This window comes from Pecten maximus, chromosome 12 (assembly GCF_902652985.1).
Source record: "Pecten maximus chromosome 12, xPecMax1.1, whole genome shotgun sequence".
In the NCBI taxonomy this organism is placed as follows: Eukaryota; Metazoa; Mollusca; class Bivalvia; order Pectinida; family Pectinidae; genus Pecten; species Pecten maximus.
In genome coordinates this window covers 6,082,158-6,095,230 of record NC_047026.1, presented here as the reverse complement: position 1 = coordinate 6,095,230, position 13,073 = coordinate 6,082,158, and the positions used below count along the sequence as shown (strand labels likewise).

At 36.7% G+C, this 13,073-nt stretch overlaps 1 protein-coding gene across 1 annotated transcript in view; it reads right to left on the bottom strand.

Moving 5' to 3' along the window:
- The window catches only part of LOC117339238 (RRP12-like protein), a 29,251-nt gene extending 16,525 nt beyond the window's left edge, over positions 1–12,726 (bottom strand). Inside the window, exons 1-15 of the mRNA XM_033900713.1 lie at positions 12,533–12,726; positions 11,632–11,846; positions 11,074–11,157; positions 9,426–9,502; positions 8,556–8,661; positions 8,141–8,257; positions 7,661–7,799; positions 6,569–6,696; positions 5,742–5,840; positions 3,322–3,413; positions 1,833–1,944; positions 1,285–1,464; positions 1,025–1,060; positions 668–810; positions 89–210 (exon numbers count right to left, since the gene is read on the bottom strand). Coding sequence (XP_033756604.1) covers positions 89–210; positions 668–810; positions 1,025–1,060; positions 1,285–1,464; positions 1,833–1,944; positions 3,322–3,413; positions 5,742–5,840; positions 6,569–6,696; positions 7,661–7,799; positions 8,141–8,257; positions 8,556–8,661; positions 9,426–9,502; positions 11,074–11,157; positions 11,632–11,846; positions 12,533–12,683 — 1,801 coding nt within the window. The 5' untranslated portion in view covers positions 12,684–12,726. The remainder of the gene's footprint in view (positions 1–88; positions 211–667; positions 811–1,024; positions 1,061–1,284; positions 1,465–1,832; positions 1,945–3,321; positions 3,414–5,741; positions 5,841–6,568; positions 6,697–7,660; positions 7,800–8,140; positions 8,258–8,555; positions 8,662–9,425; positions 9,503–11,073; positions 11,158–11,631; positions 11,847–12,532) is intronic.
- Positions 12,727–13,073: the final 347 nt, after the last annotated feature.

The following is a 13,073-nucleotide window of genomic DNA, read 5'->3' as shown; positions in this document are numbered from 1 at the left end:
TCTGGTGTCAAATCTAGCTCTTCCGGTTTTCTAAATGCCAGTTCCCAAAACGGATTATTGACTGATTTCTTATTGAGAGAAGTCTTACCTCTTTGTCGAAATTTGGCAGCGAGTGGGAGGAAGTATGATGTAAAAAATCCTAGCTCTGTATTATGTAAGTTATCTCGGATCACAGGGATCATCCAACTGGTCGGGAAACTGTAGTCATCACTGTACAGACCACACAAAAACATTAGTCATCATTATATGGGTAAACAAAAACATTAGTCATCATTATAGGTGTACACAAAAACATTAGTCATCATTATAGGTGTACACAAAAACATTAGTCATCATTATATGGGTAAACAAAAACATTAGTCATCATTATAGGTGTACACAAAAACATTAATCATTATTATACGGGTACACAAAAACATTAGTCATAATTATAGGGGTACACAAAAACATTAGTCATAATTATATGGGTACACAAAAACATTAATCATCATTATATGGGTACACAAAAACATTAGTCATCATCATATGAGCATAAAACATTACAGTCATCATGTGTGTAAAGTATTTGTCATCAATTTGAGAACAAACAATAAAATTCTTAAAATTTAAAAATATAAGTGAAATATATACAATTAATTTTACTGCAATTATACATATAAATACTAACTTTTCGCCAGTGATATTGAGAGGCACTGCCTGCAGTACCAGTCGTGGACCCATGTATTTAACTGCACAACCAAACGCATGATCAAGCTCGGCCTTGTAAGCAAACCGAGGACTGTCCCTTAGACTGGCTATGGAGGACAGACTCTACAAATAGACAACATTAGGTATTTAAGAGCTTTTCAATATATCTCATTACAACGTCTTTTAATTGAAAATAATTCTTCATTTAAATTCTTCATTAAGACTGTTGATAATTTAGATTTTTGTACAGACAACAAGAGAGCCTTCAGTTGTACTAGAAACAGGCATTCATTTTGTATGCTTGCAAGAACATAACTTTTTCTTTCTGATAACTTACCTTTTTAAACAGTTGTGGACACTGCTTTCCAAAAACCTTCAAAAGAAATATTTGGTAAAAATTAGATCATTACTTAAAACATTATAAACAGCATTCCTTTTCTTCCATTCGCATTCCAAACATTTTTTTCGTAAGACATTATGGACAGAGTCAAAAGCTAGGACAAGATAGGAACAGTTTACAAAATAACCACAGATATGTTTGTATATTTTGTTTGTATTTGACCAAATGTCCACAGAAGATTTGTTTGTACGATGTACCTCGAAGAAGATGGAAAAGATATTCAGGACGTGTCCCCATGAGGCGTGGAACTGGTAGCTGAGTCCGCTGTCAACCGCGCGCACCAATTTGTGGATAGGTGTTGGAGACCCCTCTGGGGCAGATCTGACAACACCCACGAGTCCCTCAGATACTGTACTCAGGCACAACTTCAGTAGATTCTAGAAACATGACACACCTTGTATTAGTCAATTTTTCTTTTGACTTCAGCAGATTCTAGAAACATGACACATGATGTACACCTCAGTCAATTTTTCTTTCAGTCTAAAATAAACTAGAATCATTTACAATAACACCAACATTGTAGTCTCATAATTAAACTAAATTGTTGCCCTTTTTCAAATATACATACACATGTCCATATAACTGATTATTTTTATTGTCCAAAAATATGACACTTTTTATATAAATATTACCTGGAGTTGTCATGTTTCAAAGTTGTACATTATATATGATATTGTATTTTCAGTTAACAATTAGTTTCCTGCCGACAAGAATACAGTACAAGGCGCTATATGTGTGGTCGTACCTTCATTGTCTTGGCTGCGGAGGCTCTCACTTCCTCTTTATCGGACAACAAACTGGCCATCGCCGTGGAGAAAAGACGGGGCAGGTGACTGATACCGAGCTTCTCATCAAGTCTACAAACAACAATAGTTCCCAACATTTTATATAGCCTACAACTGTTAGGACAGAACTCCTGCTTTTTTTAGGATCGAACTCCCACTACTGTTAGGACAGAACTCCCACTACTGTTAGGACTGTCTCCTGCTACCATTGGACTGATCACCCGCTACTGTTAGGACAGAACTCCTGCTACCATTGGACTGATCACCCGCTACTGTTAGGACAGAACTCCCACTACTGTTAGGACAGAACTCCCACTACTGATAGGACTGTCTCCTGCTACCATTGGACTGATCACCCGCTACTGCTAGGAGAGAATTCCTGCAACTCTTAGGACTGGACTCCTGCTACCATTGGACTGATCACCCGCTACTGTTAGGACAGAATTCCTGCAACTGTTAGGACTGAACTCTCACTACTGTTAGAACTGAACTCTCACTACTGTTAGAACTGAACTTCCACTACTGTTAGGACAGAACTCCCTCTACCACTAGGACTGAACTCTCACTACTGTTAGGACTGAACTCTCACTACTGTTAGCACTGAACTCTCACTACTGTTAGGACTGAACTCTCACTACTGCTAGGATTGAACTCTCACTACAGCTAGGATTGAACTCTCACTACAGCTAGGATTGAACTCTCACTACAGCTAGGATTGAACTCCCACTACCGCTAGGACTAAACTCCCACTACTGCTAGGACTAAACTCCCACTACTGCTAGGACTAAACTCCCACTACTGTTAGGACTGAACTCTCACTACTGTTAGGACTAAACTCCCACTACTGCTAGGACTAAACTCCCACTACTGTTAGGACTAAACTCCCACTACTGTTAGGACTGAACTGCAGCTACCACTGGACTGACCACCTACAACTGCTAGGACAGAATTTCTGCAACTGTTAGGACTGAACTCTCACTACTGTTAGGACTGGATTAAGTTGCTATAGTTATAAATTATTCTGATACCTCTACCTTTTGGGATTTTGCAACTAGACAGAATTGTGCTACAAAAGTGTAGATAATATTATAAGGAAAGTGGGGAACATACTGTCAGTAGTTTGAAGTCATGTTCTCACATAAAAAATCAATGATTTAGAGATTTAGGGAATCCAGATAGCTTCACTGGTGAAATAAATAACATACACTGTTGTGGCTAAATTTAGACACAGGGATAGAGACAGGAGAAACACTGTAGTTATTGAAACTGAATACTGTTTGATCTGGAAACCTACTTGGATCAGTCCATAGATACCAATGAGTGACCTATTAGTACAGACCTTAATGAGTTTCTGAATCTACCCCCACTACTGGATAACACCATCCACCCAGAATAGTTACGATGGACAGTGGTCATTCCCCTGTACTACAGAACATACACAGGACATACCTAACGAGGTTGTTGTGAGCCTTCTCCATGACTGTCAGCCAGGCCTGCATGGGCTGTACATCATTCTCCGACGGCTGGTAGTCATACAGGGCCTGGGAGGAATGAATGTGGAAACAATAAATACTGGTCACTTTCAATTCTGCCTTTTGTCTTCAGCTTCTTTAGATCTAGAATATCTTTGATAGATGTCACTAGGATCTTTTTTTTTTTCTTTTTTTCTTCCATTATAAAGGTAATTTATTAGGATTTATTAGGATTTATTAGGAAACATTATGGACGCAGGCTGAAAGCCTCTATATCCATATCCACTAAATTACAAAGATATAATAATTAAATAATATCAGTCCTGTGCAATGTACATGTAGCATTTGGAGATTATTGTTCTTTATATATAAACCGGTTATTTTTCCAATAATTGTCCAACAGGATTTCAAACTGATAAACAGTTTCTGCATTTATGACATGTTGGGGAAGACTGTTCCAGAGATCAACAATTCGATAGCTAAAGAAGTGTTTCCTTGCATCCCGTCGACATCGTTTTTTGAAAATTTTCTGGGAGTGACCTCTAGTTCTGTTGTTATTGTCCATTTGGAAAAAGTTTTTCGTTACTCGACTATCATATATATTGTTCATTATTTTAAAAACATTGATGACATCTCCTCTAGTTCTCTGATGTGAAAGTGTTGGAAGATTTAATCTTTCCAAACGTTCCGAATACGATAGCGTTTTAAGTCCTGGGATGAGTTTAGTTGCCCTCCTCTGCACATTTTCAATCAGATCAATATCGTTAATTCTGAAAGGGTTCCAGACGCTCGCAGCATATTCAAGATGGGGCCTTACTAGTGCTTTAAATAGTAATGTAAACATTGATTCATCTAAATACACAAATGATCTCCATATCAATCCAACTATGCTATTTGCTTTGTTGACACTTAATTGTATGTGTTTTTTAAAGTTCAGATCTTCGTCGATCATGACACTAATATCCTTCTCACAAGTAATGTTTTCTAGTTGAAATTTTTCTTCACCCGGTCCTGACATGTAGTATTGTCTTTTCTCAGAAGATTTAATTGAGAGAACTTTACACTTCTTTGGGTGAAATTTCAGTAGCCATGTATTTGACCAAATTTGAAGTTTGTCCAGATCATTTTTAAGTATTTGAACATCATCATTGCTGTTTATCTGCCTGTATAGTTTAGTGTCATCTGCAAATAATGGCGACTGGGAAGCTGTTATTTCAGGAAGATCATTTATATATATTACAAACAGTATTGGACCTAGTACACTTCCTTGGGGAATACCGCTGATTACTGGGTAAGTTTTCGATGATTTGCCTTTGACAATTACACGTTGGCAACGATTACTAAGGAAGTCCTCAATCCATTTAACAATCTTTTGACTAATTCCGTATCCTGTTAATTTCTTTAATAAACGTTGATGTGTTACTTTGTCAAAGGCCTTCATGAAATCCATATATATAACATCAAGTTGACCGCCTTTGTCTATTATATCTGTCCATTCCTCAAGTACTGTAAGTAGCTGGAGTTGGGTTGATCTGCCTGATATAAAGCCGAACTGTTTAGAGCTTAATAAATCATTTTTGTCCATATGTTTAACAATACTATCCCTTACTAGCTTTTCGAGTGTCTTCACAATTATACTAGTTAAACTCACTGGTCTATAGTTTCCAGGATCAGACTTTGCTCCCTTTTTAAAGATTGCCGTAATATTTGCTTCTTTCCATGCTTGTGGTAGCTTTCCATCTGATAGAGATTTGTTGAATAGATCGGCCACGGGTTCGCTTATATTTTTTCGTAATTCCTTCAACACTCTTGGATTCATATTGTCTGGGCCTTGAGACTTATTTTCATTTAAATTTGAAAGTAGTTTTTCTACGAGTTGAGAATTAACGATAATGTCCTCAAAAGGGAAGGTTATATTTCTAGGCTTAAATTCTAGATCTCCTTGTGGTTCTTGTGTAAACACGCTGCTGAAGAATTTTGCTAAAACTTCTGCTTTGTCGCCATCCGTAACTGCCATTTGATTGTTATCCCCATTAAAACCTTTTAAATCTGATATTCCTGATTTTACTTTTCTTTTCGAGTTGACATACTTCCAAAACCGTTTCGGGTGGCATTTTATATCCTCTGCTATCCTTTTTTCCATTTCTCTTCTTGCTTATTTATTACAGCCATTTTGCTTTTATGCTTATGCACAAAATTAAGTAAACTTGATTTTTTTTTCTCTCAGAAATTTACAATAATATCTATATGTTTCTTAAATTCTAAATGCAATTTGAATACTTCAAATCACAAACAATTTTGAAAGCATAACCTTGGCAGTGTTACATCCAGTATATAACCTTGACCAGCAACAAGGTAAAATACACTTGACACCCTCCCTGCTAAACAGGTACTCACTGTAATAATCTGACCATTTAGCTCGGAGGAAAAACTTGTGATTTTGGCGTTGGAAGAAAAAAGACCATGAAGTGTCTGCATACTGCTGGCGGTCACCATCTGAAACAAAGTCAACAATGACAGTCATCGTACACAGGAATCAAAAGTCTGTTTATAAAACTTTACCAGCCAGTCTGTATTCTGTCACTTGACAGAGGAATGGTCTGAATAAAAGATTGGCGAAAAAATTATTCATAAAATTCCTCCCCAAATCATCCCCTGACTCAGTAGCCCTAATGACAGCTTACATTCTAGAAAAGTCCTGAGTGTACTCTATCCCTCAGGCCTGGTAAACAACGGTGATTCTAGTTATAGGGTTACTGAGTAATTATACTTACAGGGTTAATAGGTGATTCTACTCACAGGAATACTAGGTGATTCTACTTACAGGGTTACTGAGTAATTCTATTTACATGGTTGCTAGGTGATTCTACTTACAGGGTTACTGAGTGATTCTACTTACAGGGTTACTAGGTGATTCTACTTACAGGGTTACTAGGTGATTCTACTTACAGGGTTACTAGGTGATTCTACTTACAGGGTTACTAGGTGATTCTACTTACAGGGTTACTAGGTGATTCTACTTACAGGGTTACTAGCTAGGTGATTCAATTTACAGGGTTACTAATTCTACTTACAGGGTTACTGAGTAATTCTACTTACATGGTTACTGAGTAATTCTACTTACAGGGTTACTAGGTGATTCTACTTACAGGGTTACTAGGTGATTCTACTTACAGGGTTACTAGGTGATTCTACTTACAGGAATACTAGGTGATTCTACTTACAGGGTTACTGAGTGTCATCAGCCTCAGTATGGTCTCACACACAGATTTGGTGCTGTGCTGAGGAAGGAGCCCCACCACTTCCTTCAGTAGGGAGAGTGTGTGTAGTGTGTCTGTAGCATCGCCTGTCCCTGTTACATGTAAACAATGGATTCCACATTAAAACAATCTATAATCTCACTGCCAGAACATATCTTCTGGTTTCAAAGAAGGAAACTAAGGGCCATAACTCTATAAATAGTAGGTTAGTAATTTTAGTGTGCAACAAGTGTCATAACTCTATAAATAGTAGGTTAGTAATTTTACTGTGCAACAAGTGTCATAACTCTATAAATAGTAGGTTAGTAATTTTACTGTGCAACAAGTGTCATAACTCTATAAATAGTAGGTTAGTAATTTTAGTGTGCAACAAGTGTCATAACTCTATAAATAGTAGGTTAGTAATTTTACTGTGCAACAAGTGTCATAACTCTATAAATAGTAGGTTAGTAATTTTACTGTGCAACAAGTGTCATAACTCTATAAATAGTAGGTTAGTAATTTTAGTGTGCAACAAGTGTCATAACTCTATAAATAGTAGGTTAGTAATTTTAGTGTGCAAGAAATACACTAACATCCTTAGAGTTATACAATTTTTTGCAATTATGATCAGATTAGTATGTGCAAGAGTTTAAGATGAAATGCCCACTAAAATCGAAGTGACGACAGACTCATTTTAAGTCTAGGCATATTCCCCCCTCACCAGTTTAGTCTAGTGAGGGACAGACAGAGAATACAAATGGATTTGTGTCCCCTCATTATTCTATTAATAGTTGAGGACTAACGGACAGACAGAGTGTAAACCTGTAGTCCATTTTCCTCCTTTGTCTGAAGCTCGTTAGGGACTCAAAGCTATTAGTGTAATAAATATTTATACAGAATTCTCTAGTGTTATTGGCTGGTAGAGCTGCTGTTGCTCTTGGCTTTTGGGCCAACTAACACATGTATATTTTCAACCTTAACAACATCCCATATTGGTGAAATTGAAACTAATGATGAAATCTTCAAAGCTGCTAAATGTTCATGTATTTTCATAACATAGTTGTGTCACTTTACCTCCGCACTCCTCGATTTTCTGGATACCGAATTTGGCGGTGATGGAGGCCGCTGGGTGGTGTGGTGGAGGGTCCCCTTGGGTCATAAAAAGGCTACCCCTCAGTACTATACAGACAGCCTTGTGTGCGGCTTTCCTAACCTGTTCAGATGAAGACATGAGTTTGTAAGTAACATGATACTGATGCTGAAAAATCCTGTAAAAATATCTGAAGTAAAAGTGTTTCTATATGAAAGAAGTAAATACAAGACTGTATCAAGCAGAAAGTGCGTTTTCTGTCTGATCTGGGCTCCAAGATTTAATCAGATCGGAAGTTAGACTTGAAATAATACACTGAATTCACAACATATGTTTAATTAATTCTGAATCAACTTGTCAGATCCAAAGCAATGCGCGAGAACCATTGATTTTTAACAAGATGGTACAGTGCCAATAAATAAACTGACACTTTTAGCCTAATGACAGAGATGAGACCTACTTACTTTGGGTTTTTTGTGGGTGGTGAAGGTAAGGAGGCCCGAATAAATCCTGTGGGTGGATGAGTTAGACCACACAGCCGGCTCCTGGACTCGCAGAAGTGCTGCTAGGGACATGATCAGCTGTAAGGACACATAGTTATCTTTATGTCTCAATAATGGCATCTTATAATAGACTAAATTCTAAATATTTGTTTTGTATTTGGATCATTTGAGAACCATCCCCTATCAGAACTCTCTTCAATATTTCACAATCAATTCTTGCTACATTTAAATACCATCACTTCACAAAGTGATCTTCCATCTTTAGAACAGAAGTGCTACACTATGACAATTTCTGAAGGTAGATAAGAAACTTGTAACAATGTAGAAACTTTGTATAACAGTCTTCATGATAATCTAGACATATTTACAGACGTACCGATTTCAGAAGAGAAGTTGAATCTCCGTCAGCATGGGTTGCCATCACATCCAAAAGTTGTCGAGCAACTTCAGAAAATCTACTCCTCAATACAGTTGGTGGCACTCTGAATACAAAACGGCAGAGTATTAAAAATAATCTATACCCCCACCCCCTCCCCCTATCACGAGACAACATTTATATAAAAATTTAACAAAGGGGGATAACAGTGTATCTCAGATATATTTGTACGTGATCCATTTTTGATAACACACAACTCTCTCAAATCATTCTGACAAATCGACTTTGGCTAATTAAGGTGACATAAGATACGTCCTCGATGTTATTTACCATTTAAAAGAAAAAGGGTTGTAACTATGTATCAATTGAGATATAAGACACGCTTTTGGATGTCTCAGATACAAACTTTTTTCACTTGCAGTGTAAGATATATGCCCCGGACACGCTGTAAGATATGTAATGCACAGGGTTCATATGGATTATGTCAAACCAAATTCAAGGCCTTTTCAAGGCTTTTTCACTGTCTTAATTAAATATCCAAGGCCCATTTTACCAGCTGTCATCTAGGTCAGCTTGAGAGGAAACATGAGAACAAAAAAGCAACTTATAACTATCCACTTGATCAAAGTACAACTTGACATGGTTATTATTCTGACCAAACATTTAATAAAACAGTACTATCTATAGGGGAGAAGGTAAAGTTGAATCCAAATGATCAGTTGCCAGGGTTTAACTTATCTCAATGAAACCTGAATATTCAAGGATTTTTCAAGGCTGTAGACCAATTTTCAAGGCTTTTCAAGGCCCAATGTGTAATTTAAGGCTTTCACAAGACCCTTGCTAACCCTGATACACAGTTGAATGACTGACCTTTTAAGGACGAGGCTGAGGAGGTAAGTTATAGCTGTGAGAGAGTCCAGTGCTTCGGTTGTCTCCATGGCCGTCATCTGTAATTAAACTATGATACATAATTTCTACTACAATACGCTGTGTTATTCCACTCTCAAGCCATTGTATAAATGTGCTGACTGTTTGATATATATATGTTATATTCCACTAGTGGAATAAAACCTTCCGGTCTTTTGATTGGTCAAGAACTCGAACTATGACCCGAGCTGCAATTGTTATTGACGTCATCAATAATTGAAGGCTTTTCAAGGCTCAATATTTTTAAACTCTAGACTTAAGATAATATTATTTTGGACTCATGAAAAATTCTTCAGAAATGTATAGGTGTCTCATCAACATTATTACTACTATCCTAGCTGGTTAACAGTTGTCTGCTTGTGGATTCACTTAACACCAAAGTACAGTGCAACTTCCGAAAACCGAACCTTCTAAAAACCGAACACCTCTGAATACCGAACGAATTGACATTGTACGGAATTGGTCCTTCTTTATTATAGTGTAGTAGGAGTGGAAAAATGCACGGCCAGACCGGGGTTCGAACCCGGGACCTCCGAACACTAGCCGGATGCTCTACCGATTGAGCTACCTGGTCGCCGATGATCGACCCGGTCCAGTTCCGCTACAATAGTATTAAAAAACTTCCAAATACCGATCCCTCTGAATTCCGAACACCGGACTGATTTTGTGTCTGGTTCCTGTTAAAATATAGCAAAAATTACTTCTGAAAACCGTATGTGATTTGTACAGGTATCCAATATATATCCCAAGGGGGCATTATGACGGATGGCCTTGTGTATAATCAACACAACAATTATGAAACAATGCCACACTTCATTGAAGCGCGTCGGTTCGTTTATCTTCTCAATGCAAGTAGAGCTAGAAGCCTGAGTTTCGCATTTAATTTAAATGAGGCCCAAAGGGGGTTGTTTTCGTAAATGATGCCTGTGATATTTTTTTAGACAACAGCGATGTCGGAAATACGACCAGTATCATCTGATCAATTGTAATTGATATTGAAACAAAACATCTTCACACCCTTTAATATTAGTCGATATGTAAAATATTCCGTATTGGACTATCGGCCCCATCCACATGACGAAGCTTCACCGGATGTAACAAAATGTAGGTCGATCGTAAAGTGTAGTTGTACATGTGAAAATACTGTTTAAAACTATAGTTATAGTCATTTGCCTTTCTTATATATTCTGCAATAGATACATTGATTAACTTTCATAATATGCATATTATTCAGACAAACCAAATATTGTCTACGTGATACCGGCACGGTTTGTAATCGGGTGCATTCTAATAAAACATCGTTCGACCAATTATATCCGGAATTCGACCGGTCATTTTTCGATCAACTTCTCCAAACCGAACCCTCTGTAAACCGAACAAATAGTCATGTCCCATGCATGTTCGGTTTATAGAGGTTCCACTGTATATCACTCATAAAAATATTCTCAGTATAACTACACAAGCTACATACACATCTATATATATCTGAAACTTTATAATAACATCTTACTATTCTCTAATGAATAATTCTGTTGGTAGCTCTCCTAGCTTTTAGAAAGGTAATTTTTGTAAACATTTATGATTGTCTTACCAGTGCGGCGAAATATTCTGTTTCTGTCTCTGTTCCTCCTTGGGCCTTGATCACTTCTGTTACAGCAGCCAAAATAGCCAATATCTATAAAGTCATAGAAAATAAGTTACTTCCCATTATTGAGTTCTTACAAAATAAAGTATCTTAATTCAATACATAAAGTTAAACTAATGGAATACAATGGTTATTTAGTAAATTTACTCAGCAATGATCTAATGCAAACTGGCATGTCGTATTTTAGTGCTATAAGCCTTTATAAATTGATGGAAAATTTATCTTCTTACGAATAACGTACATATTTTTCTGACAAAAATGCATTTAAACTTATACAATGCAAATACATATATGTAAGGTCAAGAATAATAAAAGTGTCAATGATATATAAACTAGATTTTTAGTGAATGTAAAAATAGGATTTTTTTCAAAAACTTAAATTGTATGACATGTGTGGAGTCACTGGAGTGAATTGCTCAATGCAATATTTCTTATCAGACATGTCTACAGACTTTTACTGCACAATAGTACTAGTGCTATATATAAAATAACTAAAACATTTACCTCTCTGTGTTGGGCCGAGTTTGAAGCCCAATATCGATGGACTTTGCTGAAAGTGACGTTGGTACAATCTGTCCAATTTGTTGCCCATGTATTAAATGTTTTTCCTCCTGCTGTCTGTCTATCCGACTCCTCGTCTGACAGAATAGCATCGCCGTCACCATCCACATGAACTTCATTGTGTTTGGCCAAAGCATCCACTGTCAGTGAGCTCGGACCTACAAAGAGAATTAGTCCCAATATATAAAACTTCCAATGTTCATATCTTGATTTTAAATATTCATTCTTGGATATTTCCATTATTTATCAAACCTCAAACCCAAAGTCTTATAGATACTTGCCAACTACATGACTACACAGAGAATTCAAATGTCTCTTGATCAATGAGAAAATAATCTTAACACAGCACTGTTCAATACAAAATGTATGACTGTACAAGTGAAACTTCATTTTGGATATATCCACACGGCTGCGTTTTCAACAAGGAGCCGGACAGAAAATACCAATGGGATTTTTTTTAATATATCATTTTAGTACTTCTTTTCTTGCTTGGACAAATCTGCAGTCTCTTGTGTTACGAGATCATTTTGACTAGATACGACACAGTCTTCTCCGAGTTGACCTCCTGGCTGTAATATCCACAACTCTAATAATTGAGCTCGTCATTCTGACTCGGTTCAACCTTTCTGGCATTACTGTAGCATTACTGGTGAAAGTGCTAACAGCCCTACACAAATAAAGTTACTGAAAGCGGTTAAATGAAAAGATGAGATACCACAGTTACACTATTTATAAACCAAATTGACGTCCACACAAAACATCTTTACATTATAATCGTTATCAACAGAACGGCAAGATGATCATGAAATGATGAGGATGGTGATGAAAATAAATAATCACAAACCTGACTTTGTGTTAAAGAATCTACTCTTCGCTGCCTCTCTAAATCGTTTTGTCTCTGGATTACTGCTACTGCTGTGACCTTTTTTCCATTTCTTCCTTCCGACATTCTTCGAACGAGGAACAACTCTTGTATTACGATTTTTCTGCCCCATTCTAGTTGTTACTTCACTTTTTTCCACGTGCGTTCCATAAACAGGAAGTGTGGTGATTGAATAAGGGCGATAACTCCTATCAACTTTAGCTTGACGAACCCACATCATACTGAGAGTTCGATGCTCAGCGGGCATAGTTTTTTTTTTAACAAATACTTAATCATAAAAATTATTATTGTATAATACAAAAAACTAAATTGTATTATTGTATAATAAAAACAACACTAAATATTTTATATGAACAACTTGTTAGCCTTATTTCCGTCGTTTCCACAGAAAAAAGTTTCATCCAACCACAGGCGTCTGCGTCCGGTTAATGGTTAAGATATAATAATATTGCTTCTACTATAAGGTTAATGGTTAAGATATAATAATATTGCTACTACTATA